The sequence below is a fragment of the Phyllostomus hastatus genome, unplaced genomic scaffold (assembly GCF_019186645.2).
Source record: "Phyllostomus hastatus isolate PE091 unplaced genomic scaffold, TTU_PhHast_1.1 phas_scaffold_129, whole genome shotgun sequence".
Classification (NCBI taxonomy): Eukaryota; Metazoa; Chordata; class Mammalia; order Chiroptera; family Phyllostomidae; genus Phyllostomus; species Phyllostomus hastatus.
This window is the reverse complement of record NW_025334009.1, coordinates 6,407,829-6,434,766: the sequence shown is the minus strand read 5'-3', so window position 1 is coordinate 6,434,766 and position 26,938 is coordinate 6,407,829. Positions and strand designations below refer to the sequence as shown.

The window sequence follows — 26,938 nt, the reverse complement described above, 5'->3', positions numbered from 1 at the left end:
TCCACGTTTTCCTACGACGCCTGTACTGTGCATTTACCATGCCGCTGCTGTTTACTTCAAATACCAGACACGCACCCATCTTCCTGACGCCCACTTTCCTTCACCGACCCCGTGACTCCCGTCCTCTGTCCCCTCCCCCTGCCCTGGAAACACACTCACACGCACACTCACACAAGGCATTGCACAGCTGCACACGCCCTGGAAACACACTCACACGCACACTCACACAAGGCATTGCACGGCCGCACACGCGGGGACGACTTTGCCGCCGTCCAGCCACACGGCCGTGGGGAGAACGGTTCCCGGCCTGTCCTCAGACCCCTGCACCATCTGGCCGCACACCCACAACCACAGGAACAAGGGCCATCCGGAACCGAAAACTGTGGCAGGAAAGGTCCCACTGTGCAGGGACTTGGTCAGACTCGAGGTTTCAGTAAGAAATTCTAGAAAAGGTGAAGGATGCTTCATAAGGAACACAAATCAACGGCATTTCCGGTTTTATTTCTTGTTGCGACGACAGCAGGAAATTGTGAAAACAGGTGTGCCTAGCGAGCTGCCCCTCGGGAAGGGAGCAGCGGGCCCCAGCGGGCGGGGGACGGGGCCAAGGCAGTGGAGGCAGCGGCGGCGGCGGCAGCTGTGGGGTGGCGGGGGTGGCAGGGGGCTGGGCCACCTTCTTGAGTCTCAACCCCTCAGAAAGGTGCAGGCCTCCAGAAGTGCTGTGGGAGAGAACGGAGCAGGAGCTTCAGAACCCGGTTTCTGTTTTAATCCATGTGTCAATTAAAGACGATGCTAAACCAGAGACTTTCCTCCGCGCTTCCCCCACCGCTGCAGACCGATGCTCCACTCACACGTCCCCACAGCCCAAGGCAGCACGCGCGGCTGCCCTGGCCCTGGCCCTCACCGGCCTGGCTGACTCCCTGCTCTGGCCTGGGTGACACGACCTCCCCCCGCACCTCATCCCTGACACTGATGGTCCCCCAGCTTCTGGACCGTGAGCAACTGGCGTGTCATCTTTATGCAGATCTGTTTGCAGTGGTGTTCACAGGCTCCTGCATGCACCAGTGAGTCACCACGCTGCTAAGGGCCAAGGGGTCAGCTGGGACAGACGGGGTCGCGCTGCCCTCTGGGGTGTGCGGTCCATGCCAGCGCGAGCTGGCTGCTGGCAAGAACGGCCCACAGCCGGGTTTCCCCGAGCGTATTCCCAGAAACACCTGCGGCACGACTCCCTGGGACCGCGGCTGGTGGAGAGCAGGCTTTGCCACCCTGGCGGCACAGGTGCCACCCGGGAAATCTTTGTTGGGAGGGCTGTTCTCTGCTCCCTTTAGCATCCCCTAACATATAAGAATCTAAGTATCTGCAGGCATTGCCCTGTGTCCCCTAGAGGGCAAAGTCGCCTGAGCTGAGAGCCAGGGAGAGAGAGACTTTTGGCCTTGCCTCCAAGCCTGGACCACCGGCCCCTCCATGCAGCGCTCTGACTCGGGATGGGGCGGGGGGAGGGGGCCTGGCACGGGGAGGCCGTGCGTGCTGGAACCTCAGCATCATCGCCCAGCTAGAGCCTCACAGTGCTCCCGAGTCTCCCAAATGCTTTTAAAAGAGTGAATTACTGGCAGTATATTTTTTCTGGCTAAAGTATTTCTTGAGCACTTGTATTCTCTATCGTTGGTAATTGTGGAAACTGTCTAGAAATCAGAATTTGTCGTTTCTTAATATATATGTGTCACTCTGGCTGGTGTGGCTCAGTGGATTGAACGCCGGCCTGTGAACCAAAGGGTCACAGGTTCGATTCCCAGTCATGGCACATGCCTGGGTTGCGGGCCAGGTCCCCAGTGGGGGGCATACAAGAAGCAACCACACACTGATGTTTCTCTCCCTCTTTCTCTCTCCCTTCCCCTTTGCTTAAAAATAAATAAAATCTTTAAAAAATATGTGTGTGTCTAAATGCATGTGTATATACATGTATACATGCACACATACATGTATATACACATTTACATACATACACCCACATTTCATTTTATTGAATAAAATGATCAGTTTCTTAAAACTCCGTAACAGTCATGATCAGAATGATAAAATTGAGCATATTATCTGCTACTTTCTTTTTTTCTCTCATTCTTTCACCTCATCAGTGGGACTGCACCTTCCGGAGGCCTAGAGATAACACGCTGCCTTCACCTTTTAACGCCCACCTTCCGCCCTAGAGCCGCTTGGCCCTCCCACCTTGACCTTCACCCGCCCGTGCTGGCTTCTCAGAGAGGCCACCGCAGGCGCACTTACGGGAGGTGGAGCACTGCCTGAGGTTAGCCACCGCCGTGAGGTACTCTGGGCCCAGATACTCCTCGTAGGTTGGTCTGCCCCGGAGTCTGGCCAGACACTCGGTGTTGTCGTTGAACAGGAGGTTCTTGGTTTCCGACTGGAACAAGCAGAACGCGCCTGGGCAGCGGCTGCCGTTTCTTCCGAACTTGTTCTGTGTCAAAGGGGCCGACAGCAAGTGAGGGACGAAGGACAGCGCGGGCAAGTTCATGGGTTCTCGAGGCCAAGGACATTCCCCCTGCCCACCTCCGGGGTCAACGCTGGGACAAACAAGGGCCGGAAGGAGCTGAGTTCTGGAGCTGTCCCACTGCCCTGGCCGAGCGTCCCCTGCCCCGTGTCCTCCTGCTGCCCGGGGCCCAGCCGGCAGACCCACCCTGGGTGGGCAGCACCCAGGCCCTCAGCCTCTCTCATCTCCCCTCCTGCCATCCCTCCTTCCTACTTAATCTGTCACCTCTTCCCTTAGAACTTGTCAGGGGTGGGTGACTAAGTGACAGCGGAGGATTTGGGGGACCTGCCCCCAAAGTGGGTCACCAGGGGCATTCTAATCGGCCAGCTCTCCTGGAAAGGCAGTCTGTGTTGGAAACCGTCTCTGCCAGTGATCAGGTCACCTGGTCTCCTGGGGCCACCATCCCCCCTCCACGCCCAGAGTTCCCGCAGGCTGAGCTGGGACGCTGAGCGTCTCCACGGCAGCCGACCTCCCACCGGCCCCAGCACGTGCGCCACCACAAGGGCCCATAACCGCCACTCGGTGTGCCTCTGGGTGCCATTCCAGGGCCCTATCTTTAGAGCACACCCAGAGACATGATGGTTTAATACAAGACTAGAAGTTTCCATGGAGAGTCACAGACTTGAAGGAAACGGTGGGATTTCCTGGACACCACTTCTCATAGGAGGCCTTAAAGCGGCAGAAATTCTGGGTTTGGTGTCTTTAGGGGGGACAAACGTGGCTGCCTTGTCTAGAGCATTGGCCACTCAGCCAAGACTCAGGGCGCATTGAGGAAGCCACTCTATCCGGTTGCGGGGGGGAGGGCTCAGTGGTCACCCTCACTGGCTTGAAGAACAAAAAAAGCGACAAGATTAACCGGGTCTGAGCCGGGCAGTGGGCACAAGGTCAGGGGTGTGAGACTGCCGGCGGAGGTTAGGTCAGTCCCAGAAACCCCAGGACAGAAGCCGAGGTTGTCTTCGCTGAGACTCTGGGTGCCCCCACAGTCTGAAAGACGCAAACACCGTCACTACCAGCTCCGAGCAGAGGGACCGGAAAGGCAGGCTCCGGATGGGCTGGCTGACCTAGCTCCGTGACCGCCCCAGCTGACAGAAGCCCACGCAGTTAGGAGAGGGCAGGAGGCCCTGGCGGTCCCACCTGCTGGTCCAGCAGCACCTGCTCCACGAATGACACCCTGCCGCTCTGGGATACCACGCCGTGACTCGGGGCCCTGGCCAGGTGGCAGGTCTCAGACTCAGTCACAGGCTTCCGGCCGCCGTCCAGGCACAACAGCTCGAAGTCGTCCAGCTTCAGATCCCGAGCCCACGCTTCGGTGCTCCTTCCTGGGGAGGGAAGAAGGTAGCGTCAGGCCAAGGGCCCTTCCGGGTGTCGCCATCCACTGGCCTCCTGAAACGCACGCCCTGGGGTCTCGGGGATGCGAAGGACAGAGAAGAAATCACCGTCCCGCACACGCTGTGCAAGCTTCAAACACCCTGAGTGTTAACGCCGCATCCACGCGGCGGGCTGGAACTCAGCCAGAGAAAGGAGTGGCGTGCTCGCACACGCCACAGCACAGGTGAACCTCGAGAGCGTGATGCTCTGGGAAGGAAGCCAGTCACAGAAGGCCGTGCAGCGTTCCATCCCCCGGAGCAGCCTAACCTAGGGAGACAGAAAGCGGATGCATGCCTGCCGGCTACGGGCGTGGGGAAGTGACTGCCGACAGCTACAGGGTGTCGTCTCTTCCTTTTTCTTTCTTACTGAGTGCCTGTGTTTTCTGCTCTGAGCATCTCCAGGGCTGACATCAAGGTGCCGGCCAGGCCGAGTGCTCGTGGGGATGGGGGTTCCTTTTAGGCAGGTTCGTGAGCGTTCTAGAATAGGGCCGTGGTGGTGGATGCACGGAAGACCTCGGAGCTGTACACTCTGAACAGGCGGGCTTATGGTACGTGAATTGTGTCTCGATAAAGCTGTCCAATTTTTTTAGCTTTTAAAAAGAAATCCCTCCCTCTGTGCCATATTTTTTTTTCAGTGAGTTCCAGAAAAAGAACAGCTGGTTTCTGTTCAAGGAGAAATCATTTCCTCTCTCCTTCCCCATTCAAGTGTTCTCAGTGGGACCAGAGAAAAGAAGGAAACTTTCTGGGTTTCTCCAATGTATTTAGTCAGTTCCAATAAAGTACAGTTGTAAAATCCTGCAGAAGTTTATGACTAAAGTTGACGTCAGATCCCGGGAGATCACTTAGGTGCATGGTTCATAAATTCTAAACGGAATCGCATGCAGGTCTGCGTGCGTCCAGATGCAGGGTCATGGCTCAGGCCCCTGCTTCTCGCCTGCCGTCTCCCCTCCAGAAAGCACCCCACCCCTTCCTTCTGTTGGCTTTGTCCATTTGATACTGAGGTCATTCCACATTTACATGGCTGGACTCGATCCCTCTCCCAAAAGACGTGAGGAGGAAAGAGCCGCCGTGACCGTCGATATCCTTGAAGGAAGGAGGCAGAAAGTCGGGCAGTTCTTACTCAGGGGACGCAGCAGCAAGGCCCCTGCTGCGGAGGAGGGGGGGAGGGGTGCTGAGTGGGGCCAACGGGAGGGGCACCGTTGGGGGCCTTGAACTTGGTCACCGTGGTTTTCATTCAGAGATGCCCAGAGAGAAAGCGGTTACTCAACATGGGCTGGGGGTTCACCCTCCAGCATCCGCCGCTGCCTGCGATTCTGGCCCCCGTTCACTCCCAAGGAGTTTCCAGACGGGGACTCACATGGGGCTGAATGGAGGTTCCCCACTTCCTTTTTAAAAGGGAAATTTTATTTGCGTAAGTTTGTGTTTTTTGTTTGTTTGTTTGTTTTTGCAGTATCATTCACATTCGGTCTCCCATAGGCTGGGGCAGGAAGACGTATGTTTCTGTGGTTGTCTAGACAAAGCCGGGAGACATTTGCTTTGGAGTACTGCTGGGGTGTGTGTGTGTGTGTGTGTGTGTGTGTGTGTGTCTGTGTGTCTGTCTGTCTGTCTGTGTGTGTGTGTGTGAGAGAGAGAGAGAGAGGGGACTGTTTCAGGATCAGTGTGACACTATAGACATCACCATGTCGCATCCCAAAGTAACACATCCTGAGACTAACGCAAGGGTCTGGAAAACCGTGTGCCCTCTTCCCCGCCGCCAGCAGGACCGTGAGGAGGCGCCGCGAGGCCGCAGCCTCTGCGCCGAGGGGCCGGGGAAACGCGCTCGCTCACCGTTCGTGTTGTCCAGGACGGTGGAGGCTTTCACAAAGGCCACGTCTCCGGCGTTCTCAGCCAGGCACCTGGAACGTTCCGGAAGATAAAACACACGGCCGGAGAAGAGAAACTATTAGAGTTTTCATAGACGTTTGCAATAGACATTCCAAAATCTGAAACATTGCAGTAAACTTGGAAAAGATAAAGACAAACATTTCCGGGACCTTGCGGTTTAAAATAGACTGAACACATATGTGTGGCTTCCCTCCTTCTAAAGCCCCAGTAAAATGACATTTATGGGGTGTTTTTAAAGCTATACACGCGTGAGAGTGAGCGGTGTGAGGACGGAAAGACAGAAGACAATCACGACCACGGATGGAAGACAGAGAGGAAATGGATGAGCGGTAATCGGCCCAGCAGAGCAATGAAAAGCCGTGGCACAGCGGAGCCCCAGAGAGGCTCAGGAACCAGAGGGCCGTGGAAAACGGCTGAGAACAGGAGGACTGGATCCAGCCTCCACAGGCGCCTCTAAGCTGCCCCCGTCCCGTGCAGCGCCCCCCTCGCCCTGGCAGGACCGGAGGTTTGTTCACGGGGAGACTGACCCTGAGCGCCGCTGTGGACCAAAGAAGCAGGCACAGCTGAGGGCAGAGCCCCCACACGGAATCCAGGGACGGAGTGGAAATCTGTAACCTGGAAACTCTACTCATAGCCCCTTTACTTCATTAGCTCTTTGATCATTTCTGTACTCGTTTTCTGGTTTCTCTTTACACTTTAATCCTTAAAGGACAGACTCTCCTGGATGACCGCCTAATTTTCCATCGATTTATATTTTTGTGTTATTTGCCCTTCTTTCCCTTTTAGCGTCTGAGGTATTCGCTCAGTTGCACAATCTCACCATGATGTCATTTTAAAGAATTTTTATGGTTATTTTTGTACTTCCTAAAAGCTCCGTTGGCAGTCTGGCTGTTCCTTTTTAGATCTTCCCCTTCTCGTTTTGTGAACGCTGCACCCCCTTTCGCCTCTTCAACGATGTTAACTGCGGCGTAAATAAAACAGTGTTATGCTCTCTCCTGTATCGTGCCTGGGTCCCCTGCCTGTCCTTGCTCTGGTTTCCATGCCTCTGCCAGTTCTGCCAAGAGCCGGGGCTCTCCGGCGGCTCGTCCACTCTAAGAGAGAGGCACCGGCGTTGTTAGGTCTGCGCCGGCCGCCACGTCCTGGCGAGATGGGGCCTCACTCCTGGGCAGCCGACTGGTGGCGTTTCACTGTGGGGCATCTGTTACCTTTGTGCAGCGCGTACAGACCCTTTGCACACTGAGGGAAATAGCTTATTAGAACACACACTCATGAGACTAATATTTGCATATTCATAAGAATCTAAGCACCAAAGATGACCTAATCTTGCTGAAAGGAGCTGAGCAGGAGCGAAGTTTGGGGCTGTGGGCAGAAGCAGCACAGGAACAGAACGAGAGGCCAGGTCTCCTCCTCCCTGAGGAGGAAGTCGCCAGCCACGGCCGAGAGTGAAACATGAAAAGCCGGCCATGGGCAGGTGTTAGAGACACAGAGGTGAGCAGGACTTCTGGTTCCGGCTTTCAGTTTGAACAAGAGGCAAAGCGTGGTGTTCTGATGAGAACCTTACGTGAGTTTTTTCAGTGGCAAAGAAGCAGTCCCCAGTTTTCTACTAAGTTAATAATATAATAAACACCAGTGAATGGGAAAAGTAGATAGTATCAGGGAGAATGTCTGCCAGAGAAGTTTCCAAATAATAAAAAAGTAAAAGTCAAAAAAAAAAGGGCAGACCCTGGCTGGCATAGCTCAGTGGATTGAGCGCAGGCTGCAAACCAAAGCATCCCAGGTTTGATTCCCAGTCAGGGTACATGCCTGGGTTGCAGGCCATGACCCCCAGCAACCTCACATTGATGTTTCTCTCTCTCTCTCTCTCTCTCTCTCTCTCTCTTTCTCTCCCCCTTCCCTCTCTAAAAATAAATAAAATCTTTTAAAAGAAAAGAGGAGCAAAGCCTTTTCCCCAAGTACAAATAGGGATGCTGAAGACTAGGTGTTTCCAGGGAAATCATACCTTGCATAGGTTTGGGGAAAACAAACAAACAAACAAACAAACCCTGAATGATTCCTTTGGGTTTTTATCAGAGATGTGTCTATTCAATATTTCTGAGTCAAATCCCATCACAACTTTTCCATTTGCAAACCCTTAGTCCCTGAAAGATAGGTTTGCACATTCACAAAATATTTTTTGAGTCACTCAGAGTGTAATATTGTAAAAGCTCGTTTTGTATCATCTCCTCGCTAGAGAGAAGGCTACTGAATTCATAATGTAGCAAGTTCGAAGACCACAGTCCGACCCCTGTCACTCTCAGACACATGGCGCCATCTGGTGGCGAGATGCATTCTTGGAGAAAAGGGTGGGAGAGGGCTCTGTCCTTCAAACCCCTGCCTAACAAACGCAGTACGTGCCCAATGTCCCAGTGAATGGGGTTACAAAACGTGGGTGGTGGATATTCACTGCAAATAATTCTGAAAACCTATTTTGGGGCTATTTTCCACTTCACCCGTGGAGAACAACACCGCAATACTGCTTATCTTCTTTGTCGTGTCCAAGGCCAAAACCAGAGAGAAAAGTGGCATGTGGAACACAATGGCAGAGTAGGGGGCAGGGTGGTGACTGTGGAAAAAACAATTCTTCCCCCACGAAACTGAGCTGTAGATAGGACTTAAGATACCGCCTGCTCTCTCCGTCTGACTTGGGGATGAGGACGTGGCACTCCACTACTAAGGCTGGCTTTGCCTCCAGGAGCCGGGGAGGAGCCCATCAGAGCCGAGATCAGACAGCCCAGGGCCCGCCTCCACTTTCTGGGGCGGTGAGTATGGCCGGAGGAGCCCTCATCGGTGCTGCCCATCAGCAGACCACCAAGGGACCCCTGGCTCTGCTGTGACAGGCCAGATCCGGCCCCTTAGAAATGCAGGGGGCACACGGCCCTGCCGGAGCTGGAGCCGGGCGGTAGCACTCACCTGAAAGCCCCGTTGTAGCTGTAGTACCTCTCATTGCTGTTGGGGGCGCACTTATCCTGGCCCTGCTCGTTGCCAATGCACAGGGCGCAGAGGTTGGAGTTCGGGTCTGCCCCAGGGGCGCAGCTTTGACTGAAGAATTCACCTGCACAGGAGAAGCACGGGAAGTCAGCTCTTCCTGCCTGAGTCAACGTGTGCGGCCTCTCCCTAGCAGGGGACGCAGCTTGGTGCGGGTTCCTTCTGTGGCCCAGAACAGAGAACAGTCACTGTCCCAAGCGGTGACACACACCTCCACCGCACCAGGCTCAGGGGAGCTGGGGTGGGGCTTAGGCACGGGGTGGGGCGGGGCTTAGGCACGGGGTGGCGAGAGCGGGGATGGGCCCCGGAGCAGGTGGGGCCGGAAGCCTTGAGGTCCTATTCTCCTCCCTCCGCTGCAAGGTGGACCTAGAAGTCGGTTCTGTTGCAGTAACCGAAGTCACATGGGGCAGACAGCGCCTTTTCCCAAATTCGGAAGCCAGCGCTGCTGAGGAACTTAGACCTGGAGCACCAGGAGGTAAAAAGTACCGCCTGTACCGCTCAGAGCCTGCACCCGTTCTTAGGGTGCGGAGAAACAGGTGGACAGGCCCGCGTTTCAGCTCGGAGAGGGGTGCCTGCCCGGGGCATGCTCGGCTGTGCAGAGAGCCAGTGCACGCCGCAGGACGGAGGGCAGCCCGCCCTTCCCGGAGGCTCCCGCCCCCCAGGATGCCCGCCCTCCCCTCTCAGGGCTCCTCACCGAAGTTGCAGGAGCCTGTCTGGTTGAAGAGCAGACCCACGGGGATGTTCCAGCCTGCCGTCCTGCCCACACCGGTGTGGCAGGACTTCGCGCCCCTCAGGGAATTCCAGGTGAGGCCGGCATTGGATTTCTTGACCACCGCCACAGCACGATACCCTTGGAGGACAGAAGAGCAAGTCTTAATCTCCGGGGGGGGCCTGCCATGTGGACGCTAGGGCATCTGTCTGCACCTCAGGCCAAAGCAGGTCAGGACGCACCCTCCGCAACGGCCCCCCAGGGAACACATTGTGAGGTGGACCAGAAGGCCTACGCTGCTGTCCCATGTTAGGGTGAGACTAACTTGGGCTGGGAAATGAGACAGGAAGAAAAGCCGGTCGTTCAAGTGATTTCTGCGGACCGTCCTTGACTAGCCACACTCTGTTGCTAAGTTTTAAACCAGCACATCCACCCTCAGGTGTGAGCTACTAGAGCAGTAAACACTGAGCATCCAGCGTGACCCCAGTAGCGCCCAGATCCCCAGCGGCCACATGCTCCGGGCCAGAGCCATGGCGGCCACCGGGCGAAGGGCTGTCTGGATGCCGGGGTGTGTCTCCAGGACCGCCCTGTGTGGAGTCCTGCACTGGGGGGGGGGGGGGGGGTCAGTGCGGCGACTGTCCTCCTCCTGCCGGTGCACCTGACGGACTCCCGCTCTGGGCTGTGCAGAGATCTTCCAAGGCCGAGCAAGCACCAGCTCTGGGGTGGGCGGGGGCAGTTGGGGCTGGGACCAGAGCACAGGAGTCGCAGGAGAGACAGAAGCTGCCCCAGCGTCGTCATCTCTGCCCGTGAGCGAGACCCAGGGTGCTCCGGGAGGCAGTCTGAGCCACCGCGTCCGCATCCACAGAGACATGGGGGGTTGTGGCACCTCTCCTCCCACGCGGCCGAGACGTGGCCAAGTGTGAAGGTCAATGTAAACATCAGTGATGAGCATCTGTGAATTATCTGCATCTCCAAAAGAACTTTGGCTGCATCTCTTTCTGTGAGCTTTTTTTAAGTTCCTGCCGCCTCTTCCTCCGGCAACAAGAACTCACCCTTGACCCCGAACATGACTCCAACTCACCTTCCGTCGGTGTATTCACGCAATCCAAGTTATTGCCTTCTCTGGGTCCTAAAAGAATAAAAACAAGCAAAAGGTCGTGGAACATGCAGATGTGTTGGGAAACCGCAAACTGCTGTATCTCAGCCGTGGGGCATCAAATACAAAGAAAGCGTCCCGGTGGTTCCAGGCAGCAGACTCGAGTCCACCGGTTCACCGGAAGGCAGACACGGGCATTCGCCGCGGCACTGTTCACAACACCGCCAACCAGAAGTCACGCAGACACCCGCCCACAGGCGCAGAGGTCAGGAGCCGCAGCAGAGCCACACAACCGAACGCCACACAACAAGGCTGGACGTTCTGCAACCACGCACCCCACAGAGGAACGGCACGAATCCAACACTGCGCGAGAGACACAAAACGGCCCGTGTGTGCAGCCCCTTCCCCGTGGAGTTCAGAAAGAGGCAGCGCTGACTGCGCCCGTGGAGGCCAGGAGTCGTTACCCGCGCTGGAGCGAGGGGGCCGGTGACGGGAGGACACGGGGGGACTCGGGAGACCAGCTGTGTCTCCATCTGGGCACGAGTGCCTGGGGCTGCGCCCGTGTGTGGGAGGTCATTGAGTCGGACCCTTGCTCGCCCTTTCTGCACGTATGTGATACTTCACTAAAAGCGTCTCAAAAACTAAGAAGAGGGGCCACTGTGCCCGCAGCCACCGCCACACCACCGAGCTCCAGCGGAAGGAGGGGGATGTGCATGAAGAGGGCTCTACCCCAGCGATTTTCAACCTTTTTCATCTCGTGGCACACATAAACGAGTTATTAACATTGTGCACCCCCTGCCCCGCTTGAGGGGTGCAGGACCCTCTTCATTACAGGCCCGGCGCCGTGACACTCCACAAAATTGGACGTTTTCAGAAGTCCACTGAATGTCTGATTCGCAAAGTTTCCCTCCCGCCAGTGTCCGGTGCGGGAAATTGCTCAGGGCTTCAAAAACAGGTCTGCGCTTCCAGAGTGCAGCTGCTCCTGGTGCCTTGCAGGGGCAGGTGGGGCGCCTTTCGGAAGACACCCACCTCTGTGCTGGCGACAGACACCCAGCCAGGGAGCCCCGCAGGCGGAGCACGTTTGTAAGAGTCCACTAGGGCAGGAAACATTTCATTCTTAAAAAAAAAAATCTCTGCTTCCTGTCCTTGGTAGCTGTGCCTGCTAGGTATTCTGTTCCCATGGGGTCCAAAGGGGCCTGAGTGTAACACGGCAGGTGGAAAACAGGGGCAGGATCGGGTGCCGGCTGCTCTTCCGTTTCATTCGTGTGTGAATTTTCAAATACACGGCCGGCACCATGACGCGTTAATGCGAGTCCAAATGCTTCAGTGAACACGTTTCGGCACTTCGACTTTGTAACAGTTAGAAATGAACCTGTTACGTTTTTGTGGACGATGCCAGCATTTGGATTTTAAGACAAATAAAAACAAGTAAATTTCAAGTACATTTCTTGTGGATGGCAACTGAACGGTGTTGGTAGCATTTCTACCCTACAGCTGATTCCACCCATTTACTACTACACTCTTCCATGTCGTCCTCCATGCAAACACATGTCTTTAATGTCATCTGTCCTCTGTGCTGTTCCTGTCCGCTGCTGTTAAAACACCTTAAACTATCAAACACGGTTAAGGAGGGGAAGCCATTGTGTGCTTCGTCAGGTGACACACTCTCGAGTTCAAACGTATCCATCCTCCTCAGTGTCTCCCCCCCGGACCTGCCGTGGGGGACGACCCCTCCACGCCCCCATCCCATGGCCCAGGCGGAACGGACCAGGGAGGACACGCCCCCCACTTACTTTGGTTCTCTGCCAGCACCGGCACCAGACCACACTTGCCGGCGACGTAGATAAATCCTCCGTCCAAACTCAAGGCATCGGCCTCTCCTTTCTGCAAAGACAGAGCGCATCTCGGCATCACAGTGAGGCTGTCTCACGCCCCGCCTGTCTGGACAGTTCTCTGCGAGGACGGCCTTGTGTCAACCGTCCAGCTGAAGCAGCAGAGGGAGGCGGGGCGGGGGGGGGGTGTTGGAACGGAGCACCTGAAGGACACACGTGTGCTATTGGCCCTCGGCCACCCCCAAGAGCCTTTGATGCTGTCGCTTCCGCTGGGAAGACCAGGCCCAGACCGCACGAATGCTCCTCCGTGCCCTGAAAGGAGCCCTTCCTGCACTCCGCACGCGCGTGGGGCCCCCTCCTGGGCCAGCCTCCGGCGCTCAGGGCACAGAGGGGGCCAGCTGGCTATGCTCGGAGGACCACGCAGAAGTCGGTTGACAAAGAAGCAGAAATTTCTAATCAAACTGGCTCACTGTTAGGATGGATGAGCCCATGCTCCAGCCCGGGAACATGGATGTATCGAGATCCCAGACTCCCCCTTTGGCCCAGTAATATGTTTTTTGCAAAGGTACTGAAAATAACTGGAGACATGCATGAAGATTTCTAGTCAAGGATGCACATCCCAGGGTCATCGATGATGACAAATGAGGGGACAAAGAGGAACAGGGTCACGACCAAGCCACGTCCTCACAAAAGGCACCCTGAAATCGTTGTTTCAAAAGCGTTTTCAAAGACCCTGCATTCACGCGGGGAAAAGGCCATGATACACTGTTAAGTGAAAAGAACTCAGAACCCACCTAGCCAGTGCGGGGAGCCAGCGCCGTGGCCAGCCTGCGCACCGATGCCCCCAGAAACCCTCGGTGGGACACTGCCCAGACTTCCACTGTGGTGTCTCCGTGTGTGAGATCACGCCTGGTTTCTGTTATTTATTTTACGCCACACCTTTCTATGTTCTGAAGTACCTGCAGTCACTGTGAGCTGTTCTTATAACCAGAGGAGCCGTGAGCCCACAGGAAATGGCTCTTCAACAGGAAGCTGTGCCTGCAGGCACACTGTGCGCCGCCCCGGGGAGCCCTTCCAGGGCCCACCCTGCCTGACCCCCCAAAAGTGCCTCTGTAGTGCCCAGGCCCTTCTAAGCAGAAGCCCACGACCTGGGGTCTTGCGCGGAGCCCCCGGCCCCACCCGCACGCGGCGCAGGCTCCCCCGCGGGTGCGCCCCTACCAGCACCAGGGCGATGCAGTCCTCGGTGTTGGCGGCCGTGGCGCAGGTCACCGTCCCGTTGCTCTGGCTGCTCCACTGCTGGCACTTGCGCTGCTCCGCTGGGCCCACCGCGCACCACACGACCCGGGCCTGCCGGGCCTCCACCTCCGCGGCCGCTGCGCGGGGACACTGCGGTCAGCAGGGGGCTGCGCCTTGCCCCGGAGGCCCCGACACCCAGCTCTGCTCACCTCCCTGGGGCCCAGCTCCACCCTGAGTGCCCTCCCTGCCCGACCGCCCCTGCTCCCAGACGGAAGAGCCTTCCGCACCCGCCCCGCCCTCCCTCCACTGTCTGCACCCAGTGCCTTCCTCAGGCAGGGTTGCCCCCTTTGTTTCTGAACCCCGTTCTTCTCCTGGCTTCTAACCCACCCGCCTGTCCTCAGTATGACAACTCGCCTAATATCTCAGTCCCACAGGATGAAAGCTCTGGAACGGGGAGACAGCAACGGCCCCCAAGAGTCCAGCTCAGCTCCGACCTCCCCGAGAGCTGGCAGTCACCACCAGCAGCCATGGTGCAGCCTCAGGGTTCACCAGACTGCACCCCAAGCCCCCTCAGGGGAAGGACCATGGCCGCGCGGGCCCACTGTGGCGCCCTGAGCCCAAACCAGAGCCCAGGCACAGGGCGGTGTGTGTCCGGGCCTCTGGCCTCGCCCCACCAGGGGCCCTGGCTCTCCTGGCCCCTGTCCCTATGTCTCCCTTCGTAAGAGGAAAACTGATTTTTCAATCAGGAGTCTGGAGCCTGAGGCTCACAGGAACATGTGCCAGTATTAACCACGTGGCTGACACACGCGTGTGGAGACTCTCCCACGTGTTCAAGTGCCTTTACTTGGTCAACAGAAGGCACCTGCACCTGCATCAAACACAACCTCGGCCAAGACGTCCAGGGGCTGCGACTTGGGGGAGTGACCACTAGGGGGCAGGGCCCCACTGCCCACGCAGCGGTGGGTGTGTGACCCGCTCTCCCCGCGGGACTCAGCCGCAGCTCACCACCTCGCCGCCCGCGCCCTCACTCACACTCCCTCAGGTTCTTGATGGCGGTGAGGTAGCCGGAACCAAGGTACAGCCCAGCGTCCACCTTGGAGGGGATCCTCAAGAATCCGAGGGCGTTATCTTTGAAGAGCAGGTCCTTCTGCCCGCGAGGGGAGCTGAAGAGCTCGAACCTCCTTGACTTGCCTCTTCCAAACTTTTCCTAGTGAAGGGAAAAGAGAGTCGATGATGCCAGTGGTCAGTAAGGAAACACATGCACGCACACACACGCACACATCACTGAAAGCGTCTGGAACGAGGGGCGATTCTGAGAGTGGGAGCCGTGGCTGGCTTCCTCCTGTGAGGGACTCGGGCCATTTCCGAGACGCAGCTCGGTGCTGGCTCAGCCTTGAGGGTGCCGCTGGGCTCCGAGCCCCTTAGAGTCCCGAGCACGTGGCGTGGTCCTCCCTCCAGCCCACGAGACGCTGTCGGTCAATAACCCCAGTGGGTCTCACGGCGTCTGCTGTCCAGAGGCCCCTCCTGGGTTTGGACACTGCTGCACCGGGGGGTGGGGGGTCACAGCTCCGTGTCCAGCGCGGCGGGGAGCTGGGGGAGGAGGGAGGGAGGCCCCAGCTGCAGCCCGAGCAGGCGGGGGGACTGTGGGTGCGGGCACCTGTGCCCTGCTGAGCAGCCTCCAGATCTCGTTCTCCTTGCCGTTCACGCTGCGGGCCACGACCGCGTGAGAGGGGACCCGGGCCAGGTGGCACTGCTCGAACTCCTCCACCGGCTTCCGGGTGTTGTCCGGGCAGAGCAGCTCGTACTGGTCCCTCTCCGTCTTGTTTGGCAGGTTCTCTGGGGCAGGGAGAGGGGCGGGGTTGGGGGGACCAGACAAGCCTGCTGCAGGCAGCAGCCCTGAGCCAGCCATCGCCCCTGTCTCGCCATGGAACTTGAGCTCAAGGCGATGTCTTGCCCAGCTGACAAAACGGGGGTGTCAGAAAAAAAGGACACCCCAGTTTTTCCAGAACACTCAGAAAGGTAAAGACAGGGCTCTGCCAGCTTTGGGGCTCCGCCTAGGGATGCTGTGACTGGATTACACGGGCTGCCTTGGTGCCGGTGGGTCAAGGAAGCTGTGGCTGAGCCCCCCGTTTCCATGGCAACCCCACCTAGACACGCATCTCACAATGGAGACAAACCCAGGGACCAGCCAGGGAGCGCTGCCTCACCCACGTCTCTAGAGAGAATAAAAACAGATGGAGTGCGGTAGGCCTGCCCCCGTGGGCACCCAGCTACCGTGCTTCAGCGTGTAGCCCCTCGGGGACACTCTCCAGCAAGACAGGAAGAGGACACACTAAAGGCGTGAGTCACGGAGCTGTCCTGCGGGGAAGGGGAGGGCAGGGTGACCCAGGCCGTCCCAAGGGTGGTGGGTGAGTGAACTCTGGTGGACACGTTCCGAGGAGCATCTCTACGTGGTCAGAGCCACCGAACTGGACACGCCTGCAAGGGCGCAGAGAAACCTCCAAAACAAAACGCTGGGCGGAACATCTGGGCGGCGGGGCGGTCGCAAACGCTCAGTCCCGAGGTTCCTCGCGCCCAGCGGAACTCCCGCCAGCTCGGAGCCCAGGAGCCCAGCCCCACACGGGCAGTGGCAAGACCACACACACACACCTCGAGGACAGGCGCCCAGAACCCTGGCGCGGTGTCTGTGAGGGGGGGAGGGGGAGGCAGCGCCGCGCCCAGTATGGAGCCCATATACACAGTGTGCCAGCATCGAATTCGCTCGCTATGCGGAGTTATGACAAAATACAGTGAAAGGAGGCTGTCCCGCAGCTCTCCTCGCTGCTCTTACCAAACACCGTACTGTCCTTGACAAAAGCCACGTCTCCAGCCCCGTCTTGCAGACACCTGTGAGCGAAGGCACAGGGGGGTCAGCCCTGAGTGGCCTCCCGGGGGAACGGGGGCTTGTCTCCCGTGGGCGTCTGCTTCTCGCAGGGCGGGGCCCGGAGGGTTAGGGACAGCCCGACTGGGCGGGCAGCAGGGGCCACGACCAGGTGCGTCCTGAGGAGGAGGGGCTCAGCTGCTGGCCAGAGGACCCCACCTTTCGCTCTGAGAGCTGAGAGGGCAAAACTTTCCCTTCCTGTGTAAAACACAGTTTTGGAGCCTCTACGCCGGAAGACAAAGTCTCCATATCCTTGGCCACGTGGTTCCTGCCCCCAGGACTGAGTGGGCCAACGTGCCCTGGCCGGCAGAGAGGCGGGGAGGCCCCCCCCCACCCCCCGTCTGCAAAACTGCCCGAGCCCAGGAGGCAGACAGGGGCCAGGGGAGCGGCGTCAGCCTCTGCATGGGGGCAGAGAGGGCACAGGGTTGTCACTCGGGCAGGCAGGGCTCGCTGTCACCAGCTCAGGGAGGTGGGGCCCAGGTAGGGCAGACCAATGGCAGCCCAGACTCCCGCCATCGTGCCCAGCCAGGAGCCTGGGACTGGCTGTCTCCTGACAAGGCTCCTCCCGCCCACCTGTGTGGTGAGGGAGAGGACAGCGTCGGCAGGCAGAACCCAGGACCACACAGGGCAAAGCCAGACTCGGGGTTCTCCGGAGAGACCGAGGGGGCCACCGCCGCTGGAGTGGAGGTGAGGGTCCACCCCCCCGGGCAGAGTCGGCACCCTCCTCCCGGTGCGCAGGGCCTCTGTCTGCACCGCAGTGGGGGCTGGGCCCCCTCGCTGGTCCCTACAGGCAGGCTGAGCTCCACTGGGGGCCAGAGAAAAGGTCTCCCGGCCTGAGGACGTGTGGCACCCGGGTCGCTGGAGAAAGGACGACCGTCTCACTTACTTGAAGGCGCCGGAGTAGCCGAAGTACGGTTCCTTGGAGGAGCAGGCACATTTGTCCTCACCTGCCCCCGCACACAGGCGACACAGGTTGGGGTACTGCGCACCGTCCGCACAGGGGACACAGCTGGCGGAGAAGAAGTTGGCCACGGCTACGGGACACAGGGGAACGGACCGAGCGTGAGGCAGCCCTGGCCGCAGCCAGCCACGCCCCCCAGTGTGCCCTCTCCTCAGGCCCCGGGACAGGGGGCAGCCCCTCCCTCCACCCCTGCCAGGTGTGTGACCTCTGTGCTGAGGTTCGGAGCTCAAAAACCAGCTCCCAAGGGCAGCCGGTGCAGCGAACCCGCCAGGTTAACCTCGCCCCTGCCTTGGAGTCACCTGGACATTCACCTGTGTGACTCCTAAGTGGCTGTGTGTGAGCCAGAGTAAGAGACCCCTGCCTGAGACCACCCACCATCCCCCGGCCAGCTCACCTTCCTGAAGGGGTGCGGGCGGCCCTGCCCAGTCCAGGTACGGACGGAGCGTGCCCACAGGGATGTTCCAGCCGGCGGACCGGTTGAGGCCAGTGTGGCAGGACCTCACGCCTTGCAGCTGGTTCAGTTGGAAGCTGCTGTCCCTCCTCACCACGGCCACAGCATAATAGTGCGTCTGCCGTGCTGCCCAGGGGCAGAGAGAAACAAGTGCTCAGCCTGGACCCCTGGGGGGGGCGGGAGAACGGCCCCTGGTGGGCAGGGGACCCGGGTGCTGCAGGTTCTCCTGGCGCAGAGTTGCCCGGGGCCTGCCCTGGTTCCCCGGGGAGCACAGGCTGTCTGCCGGCGGGTCGGCCTCCGCCCCAGAGCGCCCACCAGGGACTCGATGCCTTCAGGCATGATGCCGCCGAGACCCCACATCGGCGACTCATCCGCTCTGACTCCACAGAGCCCGGGGCCAAGGCCGCAGCGCCCCCAGCTCCGGGCACCCAGGGAGCACTCACCCTCCTCGGTCCCGTACACCTCCGCCGCCACAGGCCGCAGTCTGTGCGGGTCCTGCCCCGCCTCGTACACCAGACCGCTGTCAAGGGTGATGGCATCTGCCCTGTTCGCCTGAAAGCAAAGGGGCTGACCAGCTTCAGGAGGAAGCCCTCCCCACCCCAGGCAGGGGGCCTGCGGGGCATCAGGAGGTTCTGTGTGGCTGGGGGGCTCCTCTAAAGGGTCAGCTTTGGATCATGTCCACTGACATCCCATGACAGGGGCACCAGCTGAGGGTCCCTCTTTTGGGGCAACGAGCACCAGCCCAGCTGCTTTAGCCCTTGAGGGGGGCACGCTGACTCATTCCTGGGCCTGCCCCCCTGTGCAGGGCGGGGCAAAAACAGGTTTATACTTGCGAGTGTGTGAGACACAGTTTATTCTCCTATTATGGTTGGTTATTTATTGAGGTACTTTCTTTTTTTTAAAATTTTATTTTAATCATTGTTCAAATACAGTTTTCTCCTTTTTACTCCCAATCCAGCCCCCCCTCCCACCCCTCCCCACTTCCCTCCCATTACCACCCTCCCCCTAGTTTTTGACCATGTGTCCTTCAAGTTTGTTCCCTTAATGAGGTACTTTCCACAAGAACGACTGCAAACCTACTTCCGCCCACCCCGAGTAATTCCGCTGAGTACACCCTTCCGCAGGGGCTTACGTTTCAAGTTCACGCTCTGGACACTTTCTCCCCGAGACACCTTTGCTCCCTAGTCACTTCAAGCTCTTTTTTATGGAAGAGGAAATGTAGTTATTTAGACACCTTGAAATCCTAACAAACCGTGTTTATCTTTATGCTCTTTGGCTCCTTACTTCTCACACGCTCACGTAGTTCTTGCATTTGCAATCTGGCGTAGGTGATGTTTTGTCGACTGCTTTATTCATCTAAAACCACCCATTCTCTCACTTCTGTAGAGCCTTTGTGGATGTTATTGACTTCGTGCTGTTTCATTATAATGTGGTGGTTCTGTAGTTTATTAAACAATCCCCCCCACACGTCCCACACTTGGGCTGCTTCTGACATGCTGGCTGCCGAAACGGTGCCTGCAGGAGCAGCTCTGTCCTCGTGGCTGGCTTTTCCTTCTTTCCGATGACCTGTCACCACGTGGCGGGCATCTGAGGGTGGAGTCACACAGGCAAGGAGCCTGTTTATCTTCCCAGCTCTGGCTGCTGCTGCTGCTGCCGCTGCTTTCCAGAAGATTCATGATGCCAGCTTAGAATGCCACCAAGTGCAGGGATCATTTCGCCACAGAATCACTGGCAGGACAGGCTTTCATCTTAGTACATTATTACTTTAGAAAACGCAAGTGTTGCCCGGACCAGTGTGGCTCAGTGGGATGGGCGTCGTCCCGCAAGGTGAGGGGTCATGGGTTCAGTTCCCAGTCAGGGCACCTGCCAGGGTTGGGGGTTTGGTCCCCAGTTGGGGCGGGTATGAGAAGCAACCAAGTAATGTTTCTCTCTCATATCGAAGTTTCTCTCCCCTCTTTCTCCTTCCCTCCTCCTCTCTCTAAAAATAAATAAATATTTTTTAAAAAAAGAAAGAAAAAAGAAAGTGCTAACAAATTGCTTTGGTTTGTTTTTCTCTGATTATCAAGAGAAATGTTGTATAAGTATTTTTATTAATTATGAATTCCACTTATGAATACTCCATTCCTATCATTTTTTTTCGTGTGATCCTACACTTCCTACCTGTTTGAATCCGTTCTTTACAGACTGTGAATTGTGATCACTTGTCAGAGCCGACGCATATTCACTCCGGTGCTTTCTAAAATTTCTGTGTAAATGTTTCTACTGGCTATGAACCGATACTTTTATATTTTAAAATCTGTTAGTTTACTTCATCATTTAGTTCATTGCTAAAAAGCTAAGCGATGCCTCTTTCTGCTATAGTGCTGCTGATTAATCAATCCTCTAGCTTTTCAATAATGCATGTTTCCGTTTTAATCATTTAATGGACCCCAACTTTAGTTTGATGTATGATATGTAAAACTGATTTCAAATCAGACGCTGGTGAAAAAGGCAAATTTTGTGACCTCATTCCCAGGTGTTCGGGTTGAACAGGTCAGAACAGAGCCCAGGAATTGGCATTTTAAACCGGCAAGAAAGACTGGAGCTGTGTGTCCACAGGCCATAGTTACAAAATTATATCCTAAAACGTTGCTCAAACTAGATTCTTTCCCCTACACACTGGCTCCGACAACCTAGCTCTTCTTGAAGACTTTTACACGGATTACCCGCTCTGTGCTGGAGACCAGTACCCTCAACCACGGCACACAGGACATATGTGTGGGGTGAATCGGCAAAAATTATCTCAGTAGGTCTTGCACCCCAGCAAACAGACGGAATCTGAAGTCATCCAAAAGTCACGATCCTCTTGTCTCTCTCTGGAAGTGTCTTGGACAAGTGTCTTTCTCGTGCCCCGTGTCTCATGTCCACAACACAATGCGGTGGCTGTGACCGGCTGAGCTCACTGCTGTCAGGGCTTAGAGGTCACGGCCTTCTAGGGGTTTTACCTTGCAGGGTGACCTTGACGCTTGCCAGTGTTACATGGTCATCTGCTGCTGTGTCCTTTCTGCACAGCTGTTACCAGCAATTTATGTTGGGGTCCCAGTTTCCCGCCCCCCCCCCGCGCATGGTCTCCTGGCTTTTGAATGTTGGTTTCTGCATTCCAAAGAGCCTCCTGTCTTGTGAGAGAGGACTGTTCCCAACTGACAAGCACCCAGGAAGGAAAGCAGAGGGAGGAGGGGAGAGCAGGGGGTTTACATTTTATTCCATGCCTTTCCCCTCCCTTCCCTCCGCTTCCCTTCCTTTCCATTTGGTTGCCCGACGCAGGACACTGACTCACCGCGATGGCCTGGATGCACTGGAGGTAGGAGTTTCTTCTTGTGCAGATCACAGAGGGCCCACGCACTCGTTCCAGATTCCGCTTCAGCCTGGAGCACTTGGCTGCCTCTGCTTGTGATATGGTGCACCATCGAACGCCTCTCCTGCGGATGGCCCGACTCGGTCCTGGGAGAAAAAGGCCAAGGAGTAAGGCTTCTACCGCTGCTCGCGGAAGAGACCGCCTAACCCTCAGGCGGCGTTTTCCAGACCCCTCCACCTCTCTCTGCCCCTTCCCTTCCCTCTCCAGCCTGCGGCTAAGCCAGGCCTCTCTGCTCAGGTGGAGGTGTCTCGCTGGCCTCATAATGAGCACCCTGTCCTGGTCAGAGGACCATGATTCTCAATAAATTAGAGGAGACATTCAGAACCTCTGGGTTCTTTTCCTTCCTGCAACTAGAAAAATGATGATGGCCCCTTGCATCAGTTTATGGAGTATTTCCACCTGCCTTGTCCCGCTTGAACTTGGGAGGTGGGCAGGAAAGGGATTGTTGCTCCTCATGTGGACACTGGCTCTTGAGGAGGCTGAGTGGCTGGCTGCTGGGCAGTGGCAAAGTCCAGCCTAAATTCCAGGTCCCCTAGATTGTTGTGTCCATAAGCATCTCCCCCGGGGATGCCAAGGGAACTAAAGAAAATGTACCTGACTCTTTGTCAGGAGCCGCAGTAAGTGGTGTACCAAGTGGGTCAGCGCGCCTGAGTTACAACCATTCACCTCTGAGTCAGAAAGACAGATTCCCCCATCCAGCCCGGCTTTGTTGCTGGAATCTACACAGTCAGGGAGAGGGCTGAACCAGATTGGCCCAGAGCTCTTAAAAATCCCATGGATGCCTGGTAAAGGGTATCTATGAACAATCTACAGTGGACATTGTACTAAAATGGTGACGACTAAATGTTCTGCCCCCTAATATCAGGAACAATGCAAGAATTTCTACTCTCACTTCTTCTATTCAACACAGTACTGGAGGTCCTCGCCACAACAATAAGGCAAGAAAAAAAATCCAGGCAGGAAAAGAAATAAAATGGTCTTTCTTTGTAGATGATCCTCTGTGTAGAGAATCCTAAGGAGTCCCCAGAAGACTATTAAAAGTAGTAAGTACAAAGGATCATGAGTCACAAGGTCAATATACAAAAACTAAATATATTTTGGCATACAAACAATTGCACGATCCAAAAAGAAAATTTAAAATATAATTCTATTCATAATAACATCAAAAAGAATAATACCCAGGACAATATTTAACAGAAAAATGCAAGGCTTGTCCAAGGAAAATTATAAAACTTGACTAAATAAATGGGGAGACATTTGTATTTGTACTTGATAAGACTCAATATTGTTAAGATGGTAATTCTCCCTAAATTGATATAGAAATTCAACACAATCTCTATCAAAATTCCAGCAGGCTTTTTCATTTGTTGCAGAAATTGATAAACAAATTCTAAAATATATATAATAAATAAATAAATTTATAGCAAATAGCCCCCACATTTATATAATTTATCATTAATATTTTATAACATCTATAGGAAAGCCAAAAACAATTTTGACAAAGAGCAAAGTTGGAGGAATTTTACTTCTTGATTTTAAAACATACTCCAAAGCTACAGCCATCAAAACAGTTTGGTTTTAGCATAAAGATAGACACATATGGTTCAATGAGACAGATTTAAGAGTCCAGAAGTAGATTCTTATCTGTACAATTGATTTTTCCAAAAGGTGCTAAGGCACATAGCAGAAAAGACAATCTGCTAACAAAGGGTGCTCCTGCCATCAGATGCCCACATACAAAAAGACGAAGCCAGAGCCCCACCTCACACCACCCACAAAAACCAACTCAAAAGTGGATCACGGAATTCACTGTAAGAGAGGAAACAAACTTTCAGAAGAGAACACAAAACTTTGCCGCCTTAGGTTAGGCAAAGATTAATTAGCATGGCGCCAAGAGCACATCCATCCATTAAAAAATCAATAAACGAGACCTATCCAAATTCAAAATTGCTGTGCTTCGAAAGGCAGCAAAGAAAATAAAAACAAAGTCCAGCAGGCTGGGAGAAGATGTCTACAAAGAGCCCTTGAGAGCCCGAGGACAGGAAGACCAACCACCCGGTCAAAACCAGGCGAAAGAGAGGAAGGGACATTTCTCCAAAGAAGACGCGTGAATGGCTACTAAGCACCTGAAATGATGCTCGACGTTTTTAGTCGCCAGGACAATGCAGATTAGAAGCGCGATGAGATCATCGAGTCGCAGCCATTGGCATGGTGACCACTAAAACAGAGGACGACAATGGGGAGAGAGGGGACCCCTCGTGTGCTGCTGAGAATGGGAAGCGGTCTGCGCTCTGGAAAAGCGGTGAACACAGACAGAGTTACCGCGTGGCCCGGCGACCCCACCTCTAGACACCTAGAAAGAAGTAACAGCGTCTGTCCACATAAAGACGGCCGCGTGGACATTCAGAACAGCCGAAAAGCGGAAACAGCCTGGGTGCCCGCCGACGGTGAGCCGCACGCCCTTCCCGTGGGACCGCCCTCGGTGCTGAGAAGGAAGGAATGGCTGGTGGGCACCACGAGGTCAGGGAGCCTCGTTCACGCTCCAGACACAGGAGAGCACGCGCGGTGTGACTCCCCTCCTGTGACATGTCCACAGAGGCCACTTGGCAGACACAGAGAGCAGAGGAGTGGTTGCTGGAGGCTGGGGGGAGGAGGACGTGTAAATAAGTGGTTGTAAGGATGGACACAGCAAGGGGATGGACGTGTGCTGAACCTAACTGATGGGGTCAGGGGGGCCGTCACACCCCTTGGAAAAACCGCTGACAGTCCCTGAAACAGGTGAATTTCGTGAGTTGTAAAACGCACGCCAGTAAAGCTGTTACAAATAAAACACAGGAACTCTGGGTTGCCTAAGCCCCCGTCCCTGCGGCGTGGGCTTTGGGGGGGGGCACCCTCAGCCATCTGCCTCCCCTGCTCATGGGCCACGCCCTGCTCAGTCAGCCCCAAGGTGTCAGAGGCAGGCTGGGAGGCTGGGATGGGGAGACCCGTGGCTCCCAGGGCTGAGGAGTGGGGGTGCCAAGACAGCCGCAGACACAGGTGCAAACGGAAGCAGCTCTGAGCCAGAGCCCTGGCCCCTGGCCCGTGACCACCTCCTCGCCTCTCGGCCCCTCCCAGGGGGCCGCACCTGTGCTGTGCACCCAGCAGGCCACACACAGGGAGCGGAAGGAAGTCCGTCCTGGCCCGGCCAGGTCCCGCCTTGGAGAAGAGAGGGATGAGCAGCACCCGCGGAGAGGAATGTGGAGAAGGGGACCAGAAAGCAGGGGCAGGCAGGGACAGCACCGTACTCCCTAGGTTTGGGGGCATAAGCTCAGGGCTGCTCTCCCACGACCCCCTTCCGGCAGACAGGAGGGGGTGTGCTGGGCTGGAGCGGAACTCGGCAGGGGGTGGGGGAGGCTTTCACCCTGCCCCCGGGGCTCAAGTGCTGGTGGTCACAGCCCTTTCGGCTGCTGCCTGGGACCCTGCCCTTCCCTGAGGACGCCCCGAGCTCCGGCACTTACATCGCCAACATCCGTCACCGGTGGGTGCCCGTGGGGCACCCCAGAAACTACTTCAGATATTTGGGTGCCTTCTAGTCCCTTCTAGTCTGGGCACATTTGAAACCAGACGTCGATTTCCTTCCCCCTCGGAGAAAGGGGTCTCACCAGGAGGTCTGAGCCACCGCCTTGCCCCTCTCTGGTGGGGGGCGGGAGCCAGGGCACTGCACCCGTGCCTGCCCCGAGCAGGGGCCGCCCTGCTGCCGCCCGCACCGCTGCGTGGGCGGGCGTGTGGACCACTCTTTCCAGAGAGGAAACCGGCTCCGAGAGGCTCTGCCCCGCCCAGGCAGGCACAGCCCTGGCGGCAGCTGGGGTCTTGAGTCCCAGGTCGGCTGTGTGTCTTGGGCAAGTCACTCTCCTGCTCTGGGTCTCACTGCGTCCCAGGTAAAGCGCGTGTAACAACAGCACCACGGGTGCCAAAGGTCCTGCTCCCACGACGGGGGACAGGGTCTGCGGAGGCGGCCCTTTGGGAAGCTCGGAGCGGCTCTCGGCGCGCCCCCGGCACATCTCAGAAGCGCGGGTTCCGACTCCTCCCCAGGTGGGTGGGCGGGACGGCCGCGCCGGGTGACGGCAGACACTTCGAGCCAACCCCGCAGGGCGCAGCGACCAGGGACCCGCACTCACCGAGGGCCAGGAGGGACAGCAGCGCGAGGAAGAGGAGCTTCATGTCCGAGGTCCCGACGAGACTCCCGCCAGCGAAGGCTCTGCCACCTGCGCCCGCTCCGCTTCCCTTTATCCAGGGCTTGCTGACCTCACCGGCTTGGCCCCGCCCCGTGGCCCCGCAGGCGCCCCTGTCGCCCCCTCCCCCCAACCGGCTCCTGGAGGCTAAAGGTGGGGGGGGTGCGGGGGAGGAAAGGGGCCTGGGCAGGGCTTCGCACCTGGAGAGAGAGGAAACCCAGCCCACAGCCACCTGACCGGTCTGCCCCGGGGGCTGCCTCCCTTTGGGAAGTCCTTTCCCTCCCGCTGGTCTGGAAGCCCCTGGAGAGTGGCAGCCCCTGGGTTTGGTCCTCCCCCTGGTCTCAGTGCCGCCTGCAGGGTGGGATGCAGAGCAGGGGTCCCAAGAGGAGTATTTGTGAATCATCCTGACTGTGACCCTGACCTGTCCTTTTGTCCGGGAGCCGGCTAGGGCAGGCGGGGCTGCCTATTGCCCCGGCGCCACAGCGAACCCACTGCCTCACCTGAGGTCGGCGGCAGCCTGGGACACCGCGGAGATGAAGGGACGACAGTGGCCCCCCAGAGGCTGACCTGGGCTGTCCACGGGGTCCCTCCCGGCCCTACTGACACCACAGTGCGGCTCCCAGAAAACAGAACCACGGGTCTCAGAGGGGAAGCCCACCCGCCGCCCAGACCCCAGTGGCTGTCTCCCTGCCCCCTTTTTGCCAAACAGGAGGAGGTTCCACTCCACGTTTTGTTCGTTTTGTGACGGAGTGAGGTAGGAAATGGAACCTCATGTTGATAAATGTCCTGCTTAGGCCTCAGTACCTGAGCTGACCAGCTCCTTCCCCACTTCGGGGAGCTGTTTTTAAATTCTAGAGCTAGAATTCTGCTTTCCGGAAGAGGTCTTGTAAATGCACTCCCACGATGCACGGCGGCTCGCACACGAGGGTCTCCCGGGCAGCCCTGCGTGTCGTTAACCAGTTGGAAGCAAACTAAACGTCGTCTCTGGGAGGTGTCACACGGAGTGTGGTGCCGTGTGCGCAGTGGGACACACAGGGGGCCCCAGCGAGGATAGGCCTCCCCGGAGACACTGATGTGGCCTTATCTCCAAGAGAAGCTGAGTGAAGACGTAAGGCACGAACAGGGGGGGAAATCACAGACCACCTGAACATGCCCTCTTGACCCGGCAGCCTGGCCAGCATGTGACCCTGAAAAGCTGGCCCTGGCTCTGCATTTCCTGGAGCAGATGGGTGTCGGCCCCCCGGAGAAGCTGTGCTGCGGAGGGTGGGCACGCAGCAGGCCCTCGGCCGTGGAGATGCAGACCCCGCCGAGGCT

At 56.9% G+C, this 26,938-nt stretch overlaps 1 protein-coding gene across 1 annotated transcript; it reads right to left on the bottom strand.

The window, feature by feature from the left end:
- Positions 1-480: 480 nt before the first annotated feature.
- On the bottom strand, positions 481-25,674 carry LTF (lactotransferrin). The gene is made up of 17 exons (XM_045857027.1): positions 25,571-25,674; positions 21,336-21,499; positions 18,463-18,571; positions 17,963-18,145; positions 17,494-17,641; positions 16,518-16,573; positions 15,345-15,523; positions 14,720-14,894; positions 13,670-13,824; positions 12,413-12,503; positions 10,605-10,652; positions 9,509-9,664; positions 8,740-8,881; positions 5,734-5,801; positions 3,674-3,858; positions 2,278-2,467; positions 481-716 (listed from the first exon to the last, which is right to left on the bottom strand). The coding sequence occupies exons 1-17, from the start codon at positions 25,611-25,613 to the stop codon at positions 682-684; spliced, it is 2,127 nt and encodes a 708-aa protein (XP_045712983.1). The 5' UTR covers positions 25,614-25,674; the 3' UTR covers positions 481-681.
- Positions 25,675-26,938: the final 1,264 nt, after the last annotated feature.

Bases quoted from the DNA above. Each gene is read 5' to 3' on its own strand.
- LTF (XM_045857027.1), bottom strand. From the start codon at position 25,613: ATGAAGCTCCTCTTCCTCGCGCTGCTGTCCCTCCTGGCCCTCG. The intron at 17,642-17,962 runs GTGAGCTGGCCG...TGTGTCCCGTAG, and splicing joins GCCCGCACCCCTTCAGGAAG to CCGTGGCCAACTTCTTCTCC. The intron at 15,524-16,517 runs GTAAGAGCAGCG...TCCCTGCCCCAG, and splicing joins CAAGGACAGTACGGTGTTTG to AGAACCTGCCAAACAAGACG.